The sequence below is a fragment of the Talpa occidentalis genome, unplaced genomic scaffold (genome assembly GCF_014898055.3).
Source record: "Talpa occidentalis isolate TD23 unplaced genomic scaffold, MPIMG_talOcc4v2.1 talOcc4.15, whole genome shotgun sequence".
Classification (NCBI taxonomy): domain Eukaryota; kingdom Metazoa; phylum Chordata; class Mammalia; order Eulipotyphla; family Talpidae; genus Talpa; species Talpa occidentalis.
Window position 1 is genome coordinate 48,085,639 of NW_023601543.1, and position 17,991 is coordinate 48,103,629.

General features: G+C 45.3%; 1 protein-coding gene across 1 annotated transcript in view; it reads right to left on the bottom strand.

Moving 5' to 3' along the window:
* Window positions 1-17,991, bottom strand: part of STARD8 (StAR related lipid transfer domain containing 8) — a 75,025-nt gene that overhangs the window by 53,453 nt on the left and 3,581 nt on the right. Inside the window, exon 2 of the mRNA XM_037512309.2 lies at window positions 6,458-6,491. Within this exon, the coding sequence (XP_037368206.1) occupies window positions 6,458-6,491 (34 nt within the window). The remainder of the gene's footprint in view (window positions 1-6,457; window positions 6,492-17,991) is intronic.

Genomic DNA, 17,991 nt, shown 5'->3' on the forward strand with positions numbered 1-17,991 from the left:
AAGCAGTATCATGGGGTGGAAGTTGTAGGTGATTTTGGCTTAATATAAAGAAATTTCCACTGAGTACAGAATGAAAAGGAAAGCATGGAAATACCTGCAGAGTTTGATCTCAGTCCAAGCAGGCACATAGCAGGAATGATATAAAAGGTAGCTTGTTAGCAAGTGAGCATTGGACTAGAGCAATGGTCTCCAAAGTTTCCTGTTTTGTGGCCAAATCCAGCCGCTAAGTTAAATCTTCATGGAGCCTCCAACAGGCAAAATAAATTTTGTTAAATAAAATACCCCTCAACTCTGTTCTACCCCTATATCCTTCATCCTTCAAGGATTCTCTGGGGACTCTGAGTTCCTCAGTATTTGGTTTGAAAACCAGTGGTTAAAATGGTCTTTAAGTATCCATCTCACCCTGAGATATAGGATAACTTCCAAGTTTCAAGGGTTTGGTGAGAAAGTCTTTTACATGGATCTGCACCATTGACTGGAACTACTGGACCTTTAAGGCCCTGTCTCAAGATGATTTGTCATCTGGAGCCAGTGGGGACTCTGTGTTGATCTGTAATAGCTAGTTTAAAGCTGAAATGATAAGGAAGAAAGTCTGCTGAAGAGGAATAAGTTACCAGTCTGATTACTAGGAGCTCTTTTGCCATGCCATCCAAAATAAAAGATAGTTTTTTGGCAGATTCATTGTTCATGTTTACCCTTTTGTTAAGTTAGGGGGATTCAAGGGGTTGGCAGATGTAGCCCTTGCTCACCAAGATCCCATGGTCTATGAGAGTTACAGGAAAGAAAAGGTAAATGCAAAACACTGTGATGTGTTATGATAGAGGCCTGGACAAAATGAGGAGGGAATCTACAAGGTGGCTTGACAGGACAGGTAGGGGGGCTGATAAAGACACACCGAATGGCGAGGCCAATATAAGAGTTTATGGAATGTTTTGGAAATAGTACATTTTCCCAAGACTCTAAAATGTAAGGGTGTGGTGGTGGATGAAGCAAGAAAGATAGGTTGTTTTAAGTGATGAGGGACATTGAATGTCATTGCAAAGAAGCTGGATGTTGACCAAGGGTAGGAAACAATCAAAACTTTTTCAGCATGACCAAGGAGAGATCTCAGGGGGCAGCATGGGAAGTGGACTAGAAGGGAAAGCATGGCAGCAGGGTCAACAGTAAGGAAGGCAGAGCAACCCTTCATGCAGAGTGGCCCAAGATGAGGACAGTCATAACATGGCTGGGCAGATTTAGGAAACATTACAAAGAAGCTTCATGCATGACTCAATGACAGCAAATGAGAGAGATGGGATAATTGCTATAATTCTTGTCTGAGTGACTGGGTGGGTGACAATGCATTAACCAAGAGAAAAGAGTCCTGGAGAAAGAAAAGGTTTCCAGGGGAATGATTTAAAAAATATGATCTTTAGTGTTGAATTTGAAGGAACCATGGGACCTTCTGCTGGAAGGCTCCAATAGTACTTTCCAGGTCTTTTCCAGACCTGTTGTTCCACCACACTTTTCTCATTCCCTCTCCAGTCCCTGGGTAGTTATTCTATGCTATCCAGCACTTTTGCTGATCTTCTAGATTCCAGGCTGGAAAGTGGCCAGCTAGGTTTGCCTCAAATCATTTGCCTGACATGCATCTGCAAGCATAGGTCTGACTTTCTGCTTTGCATTCCTGAAAACAGACACCAGGAAACCTGGGCTTCCCAATCCCTTTCGACCCCAAAGGAAACTGTTATATCCCTCGACAGGTCTGTAAATCCTTTCCCCAACCCAAAGAACATCTTGAAATTGCCCTTTCCATTGACCCTATCCCTGCCTTCTCCCTCCTTTCAGTTTGACTCTGGTAAGTGTGGGCTGGGGAGAGGGTCAGAGGGAATTTGTAGCTCAACTTTTCATTTTTCAGAAAGGAAACTGAGACCTAGGGAGGAGAGGCAACTAACTCAAGGTCACAGGAGGAGTTAATGTCAGACCTGGGACTCGATCTTAGATTTCTCAACCTACAGTCCAGTGTCTTTGCCTTAGCAAATTCACTGTCAATAATGGTTGAAAGATTTTCCATCTCAAGTGATAATCAGTTCCAGATATTTCTTAACTAAGTAAATCTTTACACAATTTTAAGTTTCTGGGTAAAAAAAAATATCTGTCAAATGCTAGATAAGCTAGGCACTGAAAATGTTCTTCATAAAATATCAATAGTAAATGTTAAATGACCAGATCAGTCAAGAATTCGTTACAAGAATGATTTGGTCATTTTCAAAAGAAAGGAAGTGAATCAAATTATTATTATGATGATGATGGTTTTTGTGGGCTCAGTCTACAACTCTCCTGAGCCTTGGAAGTGATTCTCAGTAGCAACTTAGATAAGTGCACTTAAATAAATATATTTGTTTCTGTTTTCCACTTCTTAACCTGGGTGCCCTGATCCCACAGAGCTGGAAGGAGGGTTCTGGGGTAGCTGATGAATGGAGTATGGTACCAAGGCCAAGCCTACAGCCTACAGCCAGGGTGGAGCCAGTTGGTTTGGGGAACTGAAGCTTTTGTTTATTACAGGCCAACTATTACCCCTCAGTTCACCTTAGCCACTTTAACAGGAACCTGGAGAGAAGCCCTGCATGAGTCCTGCCAAAAAAGGGGGCTTTTTGCACTAGACGCAAGGAGGCTCATAAAGGATTTGGTGCAAGGACAATGTGAGGGAAGATCATCAGCTTCCTCACCTCTGGGAGTTGCTAGGAAGGGGAGTTAATAGTTTAAGCAGAAGTATGGGGTCTGCAAGCAAAGGTGTTATTGAATTTCAGAACATCAAGATACCTCAGAGGTCAGTTAGAATAAAGTATCCTTTTAAAGTTGGGACACTAAGATCCAGGAAGGAAGGGCACAGGCCCAAGGTCACACAGCTGGCAAAGGGCAGAGTCAAAACAGGAACCTAGAGCTTCTGACTCCCCCAGACAAATGTTCTCTCTTCAGTACCAATGAAGCTGCCAGAATTGTTTGGAGGGAAGGGAATCTTTTTTAGACCCCAGAATCCATTTATATCTAAGGAGCAATTCATGCTCAAACACATGATATGAGCACCTGAAAGGAATGTGAAGTGACACAGCGAACCCAAAACCCCTGATGAGTCTTGAAGTGAGCCCTGAAAGCTTCACCCTCCTCTAGGGAGGAGTTTTGTCATCACCGGTTCTGTTTCCAGTGCTTCCTGTATATTCAGGATGATGTGAAGTGAGGCACTGACATCTTGAATCATGATACATATAAAATTCAGCATCAAATCGGAAAATGATAACTTATTCCTCAAAACCTAATTTCATAAATATTATGGCATATTTGTTTAAAATTGAGTTGATTTAAAGGAAAATAACAAGTATATAATGTTAAAGGATAAAGTGGTGGCAAAATTGTGAAGCTGGTTCATAATCTGTGACATTCGGGAAACATAATACTGGTGGAATCTTGGACCACGATAGCAGGACAGTCACAGGTCATTCAGGCACTTTCCTGTGTCTGGGCAGCACTACATATGTAGAAGCCAGTTGAACATTCCTAATGTTTTCCTGTGAAGATGGTGCCAAACACTTGCTGTGTAAGTGAGACCACTAGAACCAAATCAGTAACATGTCAGAGAAACCCTTGGTTAGCTAATCATAACAGGAAAACTACATATGCAAATCATATGGTGGCTTGGATTTTTCTTCTCCAGAAGGTCTTTGGTTGGGACTGTCCTCCAGCACATGTGTTCTACTCTACTAGAACTTGGAAGAATGGCATATGAGAATACAACAGGCATTGTGAGAATGGAAGGAATATCAAGGGTTAGAGAGTGGGAGACAACATCATTCAACCATGAGCAGCACAGTCAGGACTGGATCCCAGGACTCTTGACTTCCAAACTAATGCTAAACTAATGCTAACTCCCAAACTAACCACCCCACAATTTCAGTACCTTTTCTGCACAATCCTCTCAAACCTACCTCCATCCCAAATCAGGTAGCTCAAGCCTCCGCTGAAGTCCTGTCTAGAGCAGCTCATGTTTTTAGCACTTCTAAACTCATCTAAGGCCCAAGAAACTGGTAACCTTGGTTACCTCTAAGAACATTTCTGGGTTGTTGAGAGGCAGGGGTGGGAAAAGACCTTTTATTTTCACATGCCTCTTGAAATTTGAAACATTGGGCATTCCTGGTGTTCTGTGAAGGTATCAGGAGTTCCAAAACTAAATAAATAGTGAGACAAAGAGTTCTGCCCCTTCCCTGAGCTAATCTCAGAAATAATCACATTTTTTCAGCACTTTGACATTTTTAACACACTATACCTTTTATGATCTGTATGAGAGCCCTGTGCAATAGCTCCATTTAATAGATGTGGACACTGATGCAGAGACAGGAAGTTCCTTGTTGAGTCTCACGTGGTGAACCAGCAATGAAACTTGGGCTAAAATCCAGGTGTCCTGATTCTCCATGTCTTGCCACTTCCATTGCTGCAGCCACATAATGTACTTTTTGCCAGATTATCCTTGGATCAGTCTGAGACTATGTGTTCACATTTGCTCTTAAATAGACATTTGTCAAATTTTAACCTACAGAAGTAGCACAAAAACCAATCCCAGGACCTCCCTGGTGGCTCAAGGGGTTGAGACGCAGCCTGTGGGGCTGTCCACAGCCACTGCAGCATGAGTTCGATCCCCGGGCAGGGAGCTACCCACATGGAACAGCAGACCTCTCCTGTCTTGCCCGCTGCTCCCCTCAGCAGAATATTTCAGTCGATCTGCCTGTTCTGTTTCCCACCCTGTCTCTGGCGAATCTTCTCACCCCCCACACCTCTGGCCTACACCCTGTTCTTGTATGCATAAATAAATAAATCTTTTTAAAAATACTATCCTTAGGGGGAAAAGAAGCCAATCCCAGTTCAGCTCCCTAGGTGGCAACCTTTTCTGCCTGGCCCCGCTCTTTAAAAGACACTGTTTCCTCTGGAAGTCACAGACCGCTCAGTCACCTGGTGTCCATCCTCCCAGGGTTCAGAGCTGGTCACTCAGTCTGGCACAGACATTCTAATATGGCAACTTGGCAGCTGGGAATACATTTGTCTGCGGGAAGCGGGGAAAAGGGGAGGTCACTATTTCAGGGCCCAAGGGGTTTCTTTTTAGTCTTTACAGCTGGTATCTCTGAAATGGAGAAGTATGTCCTTCCCCCAGTATGGGCAGTCCACAGATCCTGTGTCCCCAGAAGTTTCTGTTGCAAAGCAGGAACTGTGCTCAGCAAGAAGTCCTGGAATGGTGACTGGGTGGGGGAGGTGGGTCTGGAGAAGCAGATGTATGCTGTCTGCTGATCAAAGCAGTGTTCCTGCTTCAAATAGGTCCCCTCATATCTGCTGTCATAGCAATGCAAATAAACAACTTGCTCTGTTGGCCCTTCTTTTTTAATAGACACCACCCAAGAACTCAAGGTCCTAAGGGGTGGAAAAGTCCGGGGCGGTCACCACAACCCCTCTCTAACCTTGGTAAGACTGCTCAAACCAGGTCCAACTACTGGGAGAGACCCTTTGAAGCAAGGGTTCAGGTGTTCTCTTCCAGTGTCTCCCCAGGAGGCCTCACACAGACCCTTAGCATGCCACTTGTTAATTGGTGTCTTTCAGTTTCCAATACCCCTTAGTACTAAATAGAAGGCATGCACATTCAAGCATTGGCTCATACTGATGAAAAACTGGAGCCCAGGGGAATGGTTGAGGGCAGGTTGGAGCTAGGAGGATGGGTTAGATTATCTCAGCAAAACCAACTCCAGTATTTATTTCAGGTACTGGCAGTAGATTTATTATGGGCCGGTATCTCACTATCTCTGCTGCCCCAGTCATCAATGGAAGGGAGTTGCTCCCAGAATGTCACCCAGTTGTCCACATTCTAGGAGGACATTGGAGATGAAAGGCAGGCAGGCAGTCAGGCTTAAAAAAAAAAAAAAAACTTGTAAGAGAGAAAAAGGCAGGAATGTCTTTCCTCAAGGTTATGTCCTATGTAACCCTCTGGGAAGCCTTCCAGATAAAACATGGGTCAGAAATATCAAGACAATGAACCCCAAAGGCCAAGTTTCTTCTCTTTATCTTCCATTTACCTGTTTGTTCCTCCAAAATACCTCCCAATGCTAATATACTTGCCAGTGCAATGAAAACATCCAAGAATAAGGGAAGCATATGGGTGGCTAACCCTTGCCGATACCTCTGAGGGGAAACCCTCCCTTGGCTCCTCAAGCAGAGAAACCCCTCCATCTGAGCTAGAAAGAAACTCCACTCGTTCACTCACTTCCAAAAGGCGAAGTCCAAGGAGCAGAGAAAATGCCCGCTGGAGGAAGACAAAACAGAAGCCCCCAGCGTTTGCATCTAGGCACTAACCAGGGACCTGACCAGACAGTCCAAGAGGACTGACGACTGAGAAACTCAGTTCCACTGCATGCCACTGGTTAGCCTCACCTCACACACTCACCGGCTTTCTTCGTCCCCTGCAATGATGAGAAGCACTGCAAAAGAAACAGAAGAAATCAAGGCATTGCAGAGTCCCAGGTCATGTCAGAATTGGAAAGGACCTTTGAAGTCAGCAAATTCAATCTACCCATTTCACAGAAAGACACACTGAAGCCCATAGAAAAAGAAAAATTGACTCTTGAACAATGTAATGGTTGGGAGTGCTGACCCCCTGTGCAGTCAAAAATCCACATATAATTTTTGACTCCCACAAAACTACTACTAGCAGCCTGCTATTGAAGTCTTACCAATAATATATTCATTTGATTAACACATATTTCATGTTATATATGTAATATACCCTATTCTTATAATTAAGTAAGCTAGAGAGGGAAAAAGTTATTAAGGAAGATACATTCATGGTTCTGAACTGCATTTATTGAAAAAAAGTCCACATATGAGGGGACTGGTGCAGTTTATTTTTTTAAGGATTTATTTATTTATGCATACAAGAGCTGGGGTGCAGGCCACAGATGCAGGGGATGAGAGGATTCACCAGAGACAGAGTGGGGAACAGAACAGGCAGACTAACTGAAATACACTGCTGAGGGGAGCAGCGGATGAGACAGGAGAGCTCTGCTGCGTCATGTGTGTTAGTTCCCTGGCTGGGGATTGAACTTGTGCTACAATGACTGCAGATAGCTTCCTAGTGCTAAGGCTTAACTCCTTGTGCCGCCAGGGAGGCCCGACTGATGCAGTTTAAACCCTAGTTGTTCAATGGTCTATGATGAAGGAGAGAGCAAGTTGGAGCTTAGACGCCCAGGCTCCTGAGCATTCACTCCATCCTACCGTATCCACCCCACTGGCTGATTCCTCCAAATCATTCCACTCTCACAAAATGGAGCGTGTACGCAAAGCCGGGGACTGGACATAGTCTATATGGTTCACGGTCCGATTCCAAGGCCTAACCCTAAAGATTATCAGATAATTAGTCAACATTTGTGTGGCAGGTGCCATCCTTGGTAGACATAGCATCAGACAGATTAGCAGAAAATTGTGTTGGTGAAAAGAGCATGATTTAGTGTCAGAAAGTTCAAGTTCAGGGCTATCTTCCTCTACTTAGTGATATGTGACATTAGGTACCATCCATAAGCTCTCGAGCCTCAGTTTCTGCATCCATAAGAGTAGGATAGAAGTAATCCTGACCTTGAAGGCTTTGTGAGAAATAAATATACAAGAAAACATTTTTAAATATTGTCAATTTTATAATGATAAAGCTCATTATAACTCATTCATTCAACAAATTAATTCATAGAGCACCAATGCCCTGTAGTGCACACTGCAAGATGTATGGATAGAGAAGTGACCTTATCTAGACAAATAAGGGCCCAGTCTTCATGGAGCAAGGAAAAACAATAAATAAGTAAACAAATATGGACATTTCTGACATCATAAAGAACCAAAAAAGAACACTTTTAAGGCCAGAATTGGTTAGAGAGTGATAGGGAGACAGGGGGTAGATGGGGGAGGTTTTGGAAGAGATTACTTTGGAAAAGGTGGTAAGGGAGGGTCTCTCTAAGGAATGGAACTTTGAGCAGAGACCTGAATGACAAGCAGGAGCCAGCAATATGAAGATGTGGGTGTAGGAGATTTCAGGCAGAGGCTGAAGTGAGGCAAGGGCCAAATGGAGCAGGGCTCTGAAGGCCAGGTTGAGGATTCAATTTAGAGTAGGTAGCCATTGGAAGATAGAGAGCAGGAGAATATCCAGATCAGATTTCCACCTTGAAGAGATCACTCTGGCTTATAGGAGTGGGGAATGGCTTGGGGAGCTAGAGCAGAAGCAGGGAGATTCCTGAGGAGACAGTAGTTCAGGTAAGCAATGTTAGTGGCTAAGATGAAAATATTAGTGGTTGAGTAGTGGTAGATAAGTCAATTCAGTAATTGAGAATGAACAGAAAAAGGAAAGCAACAAATAAGGATTCCTTTTAGATGTCGAAGGGTCTCCTTGCCTATTCTTCTGCCTTTTTGCAGCCAGCCTCTAAATCAAGCAAAAGCTTATCGGGAAAGCAGTTGCTATTGTGCTGGGAATCATTTTTATCCTCTGCACAGTGGTTGCACTTGGAGATTAGATGGAGACACTTGACCACAGAGAATTCTGGTCCTACGAGATTTGTCTCAGTCCTAGATCACTCTCAAATGATTGACAGTTAGATATATCCTTGGAGACCACAAGACAACCTGGTGAATCTTCAACCCACAGTTGACTACAGGTGAAAGGAAGCTTCAGAAGTCCTCCACCTCTGAGTAGCCACTGGCAAGGTCCTTGAAGAACAGTAGTGTGAGGGTGATGGCAAATTCTGGAATGAAATATGAAAGTCCCCTATAAAGTTAAAGTGGACCTATGATTAAGCAAGTCAATGTCATTATCAGTGGTAGACAAACAGGAATAAAGAATGAGAGAGTGGGAGGGAAAGAAGCAGGCCCCTGCAAGGACCTAAATTGACAGTTTGGGAAATTAGATGAACTGCTGATGGGACTGCTTATCACTCTGTAGTCATGTTCTGGTCATATTAAATTCCCTCCTCTTCCACCCGACCCCCCAACCCAGCATAGGAATAACAGAATTAAAGACAATTCAAGAACAATGAAAGATAATTTACATTTATTCAAGGATTTACAGGTTCAAACAAATGACCTTGTTGGACTGTCATAGACATTCAACACGGTAGCCTTATTATCTTCATGTGACATGAACAAAATGAGGTCAGAGAAGTGAAATTACTTACTCAAGGTCATATAAGCAGTGCACTTCAGAACTAAGTTTGCACTTTAGGCTTATGGGGCTGCTAATTTCATTGAGTCCTACCTTTTCTCTCTGGAATTCAAGATAACCTGGACTGGGTCAGGACCACAAGTCCATCTCTGCTTTGACCCCTGATCCAGGCACTAGTTTGGTAGTTGAGACACTTACAGGGGAAGATGAGACATGAACTTCTACATCAGAGAGTTCTGCTACAGGGTGATGGTTCCTTTGGCTTCCTGGTTGTAGACATGTTCCTCTCACATGGGGGTTCTGAACCCAGCTGCCAGGAGTCTAACAGTTACAGAGGTACCCAGGCTACAAGGAGACCAGGAGTAGTGATGACATTCTTCCCATCCAGTGGGTCATTCCCATCCAGAGGAGGCTCTCACCATGAACCTCTTAAGAAATAGGCCCCATGTTAGATATTCAGGGATTTGGATAAATGAGACTTGTTCTCTACCTTTGATGAATTCACAATCAATTGTGTGTGTTATGGGGTGAGGGGCTAAGAAAGGAAGAACATGCCACGTGAACAAATCATCACAATTTCAAGTAAGTGCTGTGGAAAGTATAAAGCCTTGTGGAACTGCAGAGAGGGAGTAATTAGTTGCTGGGAGTACCGATGCATTGTCATGAGGGCCTTTTAGAAGGAAGCAGCATTGGGAGCAGGTCATGAAGGGTGCATAGTTGTTCATCAGGCAGGCAAGGGGCCAACGAGTAAGACAGGCAGATGGAAGAGCACAGAGCAGGGCAAAGAAGTATGGAAGCATGTGATTGCAGGGACTGTGTGTGGTCTAGCTGAAGGGCAGAATGCCAGGCAGAGAGTGAGGAATAAGTGTGAACAGTGGAAGGGGCCAGACCAGACCGTAAGGCTCCTGTAGGTCATATGAAGGAACTTCAACTTTATCCTAAGCCCAGTGGGGCCAGGAACATTGAAGGGGCCTAAGCCTGAGAGCAACATAGTCAGATTCCTGTTTCAGAATATTACTGTTGAGTGAAGAATTGATTGGGCATGGAGGTGGGGGAAGCTAAGCAAAACTAGTGATGGTTCAGTGGTCCATGGGGTAGAAAAGAGGGGGCCAATGTGTGGACTATTTACATGATAGAGCCAAAGTGAATGACAGGATGTGGAGGATGAGAGAGGAGTTGAGGATGGCTCCTAGGTTTCTGACCTGGGCAACTGGGTGGATGACCACTAACTGAAGTCAGGAACAGAGGGAAAAGGTGGGAGGGAATCTTCTGTTTGTAATTACTATCCTTTCGGACGTGTTGGATTTGAGGGGTCTGTGAAACATCTGCTCAGGGCTGTCCAGTGGGTGCTGTGGCCCAACCGCAGATATTGAGTTGCCCAGGAGAAGATATAGTACCTGCCCTTGAAGAGCTTACGGCCCAGAGGGAGAGAGGGTGATCAGATAGCAAAAGACATCAGGAGGTTTTTACAGAAAAGGGGAGATGTGTTGAAAAAATGAAAAAGAGGGAGCATCATCAAAGGGGAGACGGAAACACAAAGCTGGTGGCTCGATGAGGAGGTCAGAGAAGGGTGCTTTGGAAACAAGCTGCAAGGGCTATTGGCAGGCTTTGCCCAGGCTCAAGGAGTCCATGCCCATAACTGGCTGGGCAAGAGCTCATTCTCTCCAGCACCCTCTCTTGGCCTGCAGGCTCCCTGACAACCCTTGTCCTGCTATCTTGATGGCAGGCCTGGAGAGACTCCTCATCCTTTGCCTGCCTCATTTCTCTGCTCTTCCCCCACCCTGCCATCCCACCCCCAGGTCCCTGGCAAGCCCTGTACCACAGGCCCAAGCCTGGGGCCAGTCATGAGAATACGTTCTTGACATTCCAGCCTCCCCCGGCCCTCTCAGCTGAGCCACACAGAGCCTTATTCACAGTCTGACTCTGCCAACCTCCAGAGTTGGCTTTCACCACCCCCAGGCTCAGCTTGTGTTTTGTCAACATAGACTATGGCCACTGGGGGTAGTGGATTCCCCTGACCCTTCAGGAGCTGACTCCTCTGCTTCCTGGGGTCTCTCCACTGGGAGAAGGTACATTGGGTTTGGCCACTTATACATGCAGGAGTGTACATGTGTGTTTTACACACTCAGCCAACTTCCATGATGCTAGAACTAGAATAGGGGTTGTATTTGGCTGAGTCCTTAGAGGAACTCTTAGTCTGGCCTGAAGACAGTGGGTATATATATATATATATATATATATATATATATATATATATATAGGATGGTGTGCTGGCTGGGGCTGGATTAGGTGGAAATTAGATCATTAGTGTCTTATGAACCCCATCCAAGTGGCATGGGAACATGTGTTCATGTTCAGTGTGTGAGGTCTATTGAGCATGGGGTGCTTCAGCCCTGAGGGATGCCAATCTTTTCCCTGGAAAGGACAGAGGAGATCTACTAGAGAGTAGGACTGACCAGCACTGGCATGCTGGGCCTGACCTTGTGCCTTTGACCAATTCTTTGCTGGTTAGACTTGTCTTAACAATAGGTCCTAAACATTCTTACCTCCCATCACAGGAAAGAGGGTGAGGGACAATCCCAGATGGAATAGGGTGATAGAAGAAATGACTTCTACAATAGAAGGCCTCTGTAGAACTGAGAGTCTGAGAGTCTGTCTCCCCTTTGTCACCTCTCAGAGGATACAAGCTTCCCCATATTATATTGTAGTGTGGGACCTCCATTCCTACCTACCAGGATTACCGTGGTTTAATATCCACTTACCCACCTGGCTCCACAAGGTGACCAGAACTGTGGCCTCTGGAATGCTGGTCCACAGACCATTATATAACTACCCCCTGGTAGAAATCCCTACAGCATTGGGCTCTCTGCCCTAATTCCTGGCAGGGCCTTTTATCCTTCCCCACTTCCTACTTTTCACTGGGCCTGCAAGACCACTCCAGGCCTAGCTTCCTGTATTTGGGCCCCTTTTCCTCCAGGCTACTCCAGCCTTGGGCCTACTCTTCCACCTCCACAGCAGGCCTAGAGCTGAGCTAGGGAGGAGAGTAAGCCAACAGCTGCAACCCCCAGAGGTTCTCTGGATAATCTCAGGAATGTCATATCCTAAAGATGTGACTTTCCCACCAGCCAACAGGGACCCTCCTTCCTGCTCCAAACTTGGGAGCTTGGGAGACTTTCTGGGAGTGGGGCCTGAGACAGGGTGAGTGTAAGAAGTGACTGGAAGGGAGACACATGGTGGTTCCAGGGTGGAATGAAGCTGCTTTTCCACACCTCTGAACTAATTTGACCAGGTATTGGAGTAGGGGTGGGGATAAGAGGAATTGGGGAACCACCTAAACAACCCACTTCCTGTGCTTTGTGGTAGTAGCACCTGTCTTTCCTATAGTCTTTTTACTCTCACAGGACGTCCATAATTCTAAGCTCTCCTCAATCAGGTCAAGTGTCTGATTTTACAGATGAGGAAACTGAGGACACAAGCCATGACTCCAGAGTCACCAAGAACACCCAATCAATTATCCTCAAATTTAACTCTTCTTTACCGACTGCATACTATGTGGCACGTCTTTTCACATCTGGCTTTGTTGCAATCAATTATGAAATAGGAAGTAAGCTCCCCATGAGGCTCAAAACGGGTAATAAGAAGCAGAACCCGGGCTAGCGATTGATATCCTATTTCCAGCAGCTACTATGACCATTACATCATATTCTTCTCTCAAACTCCCATAATGATCCATCCAGGGCAGAGGAATGGCCCTCAACTCCCATTCCCCAAATACAGGACTTCCTTTCCTCTGCCCCTTGGCAATATTGGCACCTGCACTGTCCATCCAACTGTACTCCAAGGACCCTGGCAGCAGCAGCTCAGGGGTGGACTAGAGGGGTGAGTCAAGGAGCTTCACCCTGACCCCACTGTGAAACCTCAGGGCCCACATCCGGCCACAGACCACCTGAGCTGTTGCTGCCTGCTATTGTTACTAGTGACGTGGAAATACAGACCAGACCCTGGTTCCCACAGTTTCTCAGTGCTCCAGCTGTTCTCAGGCCCTAGGGGGCCAGCTGCTTGGAGGACCAGCCTCCAGTGCAGGCACAGTTCCCTGAGTCTGGGGCCCCCTCCTCCTCCCAAGGGACCTTGAATGGAAATCACTGACATTTTGAGAGCATTTTTTTTTCATTTGGTTTGAAATTTCCGATAAGTATATATAAAATGTAATGAGACTGTCACATGAATCTCAAAGATAAACCAACCCAGCAGCTCCATTTATAGGTGGATATTACATAAACCTGAAAGATGGAACATGGACTTTAGAATGAAATTAGCTTGGTTTGAAATTCCAAGTTTACCATTTAGTGACTGCGTGACTTTGGACAAGTTTCTAAACCCGCCTGTGTTTCACTAAAATGAGGATGATGAAAATGGTAGCATTCACATCACAGTGTTGCTGTGATGGTGAAATGAGTTAACACATGTGAAGAGCTGACTTTCTCTAATGTTTTGGGAGGAAAACATCTGGCATTGCTTATCTGCAGCCTTTTCCAGTTACTCCTGCCCCCACCAGCCATGCTGTCAGGTATGACCTCCACTTCCCGCCCCCCTCTTTATGTCCCCACTCATATTCCTTTTGGCACCAAAGAAGTTGAAGGCAAAGTAAGAATTTGTGTCCAAGACAGAAGTCAGATTCAAAGCCTTGCTTCCTACTTCTAATCTTACCTCCCGAGTGCCTATGCCCATCTCTCCCACTGCCTAGAGAATATACTCTACCTCAAATGCATCTTGAGCAAACCTTATCACTTGTGCTAACATGAGGCAACAAAAGGAGGAACAAAAATTAAAAGTGCAGTTCAGGCAAGTGCTATGGTTTCTCCTCCCAGGCTGGGCCCACTTTCAAGATTGTTCCTGACTGTGCTGGTGCAGGAAGTACCCTGGGCTCCAGTGTAGACATTCCTTTGCTTTGAGAATTGGGCAAGACTGCCAAGCACCAGTATTAGATAGACAAAACTAGTTAATTGACTGGATAGTTTCACATGCTGACAATTTATGGACTAAATCAGCCATATCCACCAACAGGGTACTTGGGAAGTTTGAGCGTTATTAATTTTATATCTACTCAACAGTAAGCTCCATGAGGGTAGGACCCACAGCTATCTTACCATTATCTATCATTATCTATCTTCTCAGGGCCTAGCATTACCATTCTACCATTATCTATCTTCTCAGGGCCTAGCACAGTGCCTGGCCCATGGTAGGCCCTGAAAACAATATTGTTAGGCTGAATGAATGAAAGAATGAATTCCTCAAAACTTTTCCTAGGCTATGGAAACTCCTCATTTCATTTACAATAACAACAAACATCTCAACAAGCCTTATCATCACTATTTCAGGTGATCCTCACTACAGACTTGTAAGGTAGGAATTATAATTTTCCCCAGTGTGCAAACAATAAAAAAATGGTTAATGCTCACTAACTATGTGCCAGGTACTTTTCTAAACATTTAATACATATTAACCCAATGGGTAGGTACTATTATCTCCATTTTACAGAGAAGGAAACGAAAGCTCAGAGAGGTGAAACAACATTGTTAAGGTCACACAACCAGCAAGTTGTGGCTTAGATAGGTAAAGTTTTGGATGCCATATTTTCTTACTCTAGAGAGCCTCCTGATTGCACTGCAGCAAGAGCACCAAGATCCAACTTCCACCTAAGAAATTCCAGGTATCTCATTTTGGTCATTCTTCCCACACCGTTCCTACCCAGCCCCTATATCCAGGACAAATTCCCTGACTGTGCCACCTTCCTCTCCTGTCTCCAAACTTACTTCTCCTTGAAGAAGCCTTCCTTCTCTTTACCATCATAGATTGTCCTTTCATTTTCCCATGCAATTGAGCCTCTCTGGTGTGTCATCAGTTCTTTGGCAACTACATTATGTCTTATTCCCCTGGATGGCTTGCTTGTGACGAGTCAGCCTAGTGGTGGCAGAGGTGGGCATGACATCCAGGTCATTCTGACCCCATGTCAAGTACTGTTTCTGCCATACTAAGCTGCCTTCTGCCCTGAACCAGGAAACTCCTCCAAGATAGCTTAGATCATCCACATCTAAAAACTTCCTTTAAGACCACCTGTGACAGTAAGCCTACAACAACCTATTCCTTCATCTCAGCCCAGAGATCTGTGCCTTACAGAATCACAACATATGTCATCAGCAGCTGAGAAATTTACAATTAGCCACATAGGCACAACCCACAGTGTGGGTTTTTCATCCATGTTGGCAGCCAGTACCCATAACAAAACTGACACATTTTACTGGATTGTGGAACTGAAAGAGGAATCCTGGCTGTGAAGCCTCCTCCTATGGGGTACAGGATCTTGCCCTACCATTGGTAAGTGGTTTTTCCATGAACTGGGAGTCTATGTCATAATTCATTTCCTTGAACCCAGAAATTGAGAGGTGACTGTATGTACAAGTTGCAAAAGTGTACATGTACATTACCACTTACACACACGGGCTGGTTAAGGGGAGAGCAGTGATAGCAAAAGCACCACACTCTGTGTTGACACATGGATGGGTAGCTAATCACTAAGAGGCTTCTCAGTTTGCACGGGAATTTTTGTCCATGGTTTGCTTTCCCTTGCATAGAAACTCTATAGGCAGGAGCAATGGGGTTATTATCCTGTGTGTTTATGTGTGCACGTGTATATGGCATGTGTAAGTGAATCACTGGTTTTGTTGTTAGAGACTACCTGAGACAAGCTGTGTTTGGATTTTGTCACAGAACAAGTAGGGCCATGTGGTCTATATAGACCACATGTGCATCTGGCTATGTACTGACCCCTCTGTGACCTTGAGCATATTTCTTCCCCTCTTTGGGTTTCCATTTCTTCATTTGGTATTTCAGAGGGAAGAGGGAGAGATGAAAAGTCGTGGGCCTTCCTGGTGGTGCAAGGGGCTAAGTCTCAGCAATATGAATCTATCTGGAGCCTCTGCAGCAGGAGTTTGATCCCCAGCCAGGGAGATAACCCATATGGTGCAGCAGACCTCTCCTGTCTAACCTGCTGCTCCCCTCAGCAGTTTATTTCAGTGGATCTGCCTATTCTGCTCCCCACTCTGTCTCTGGTGAATCCTCTCATCCCCCTGCATCTATGGCCTACACCCCAGCTCTTGTATGCATAAATACATCTTTTTTTTATTTTATTTTTTTTAGATTTATTTATTTATACAAGCCCTGGGTACAGTCAGAAGCGCGGGAGGGTGAGAGAATTCACCAGAGCCAGAGCGGGGAGCAGAGCAGGCAGAAGGACCGAAGTACACTGCTGAGGGAGCAGCGGGCGGCAGGAGAGGTCTGCGCGCCATGTGGGACCCTCCTCCGGTGGCTGGGGAGCAGCCGGGGATCGAACTGGCACTGCAGAGGCTGCAGACAGCTTCTCAACCCAGTGCTCAACCGCTGTGCCACCGGGGAGGCCCTTTAAATACATAAATCTTTAAAAAAAAAAAAAAAAAAGGTCATCTCTATGGGTCTTTCCATCTCTGATATTGTGTGACTATCTTTCTATGTTATGAGAGGGAGGAATAGAGGGACGGCAAACAGTATGGACCCTGGGCCTCCCTGGTGGCACAAGGGGTTAAGACACAAACTATGAAGCTCGCCGCAGCTCACCGCAGCCATTGCAGCGCAAGTTTGATCCCCGGCCAGGGAGCTACCCGCATGGCACAGCAGACCTCTCCTGACTCACCTGCTGCTCCCCTCAGCAGTGTATTTCAGTCGATCTGCCTGTTCTTTTCCCCACTCTGTCTCTGGTGAATTCTCTCACCCCCCACACCTCTGGCCTGTACCCCAGTTCTTGTATGTATAAATAAATAAATCTTAAAAAAAAAACAAACAGTATGGACCCTTTCAAAGTCACCTATAGGTCATGACTGGGATGGAGCACCAGCTGATATTCCACCTCCTTGGCCAGTGGCCTGCAGCAACTGATATGTCCACCTGATATAAAGAGAGCAACATGACACAGGATTCAGGTTCTGGATACTCATTCTGTGCATAACACCATGCATGTGAAGTGCTGGAAGGGGGCAAAAGGGCAATCAGAGAAACAGTCCTATGTGAGGGCTGGCATGAGCATGAGGCATGTTTGGTTGTGCTGAGCAGTCTGGGTATCTTTCTGCCCTACTGGCCTCCAGGGAAGACACATCAGATACATGTCAAATGATTTATTCTGGGTTCATCTCCCATTCAAATGCATGTCTCTTGTCTGCCCCTAACCTCAGTGCAGCTCAGAGCAGTCCCACACCCTGGCCTAGTCTCTTGACACCTTCCCAGTATCCCTGGTATCTGAGGAGTTATTCTTAAGATCTCAAACAGGTGGCTTCTGTTCCTAGATTCAGGCCAGAGTAGAGGGCCAATGGGACCCGCGGCAATGGAGCAGGTAAGACCTGAGGCCTTAACCCTGGAGTTTGCACATAGCCCTTGTTCTTTCTCTGGGTGCTCCTGGTGTCCAGTTTGGGCATCTGCTTCCAGAAAATCAGGCTTGTGCCCTACCTACTCCAAGACACAATCTCCTTAGTAGGGACATCCCTTTAAAAAGTAATAATATAACCAATACATCAGAGGTAACATACCTACCTATTCCATTTCTGGGTATTTATCCAAAAATGCGAAAACATTAATTTGACAAATTCTGTGCACCAATGTGTTCACTGCAGCACTATTCACAAAAACCAAGATTTGGAAACAACCTAAGTGCCCACTGACTGATGAGTTAATGAATACTACTCATAAAAAATAACAAA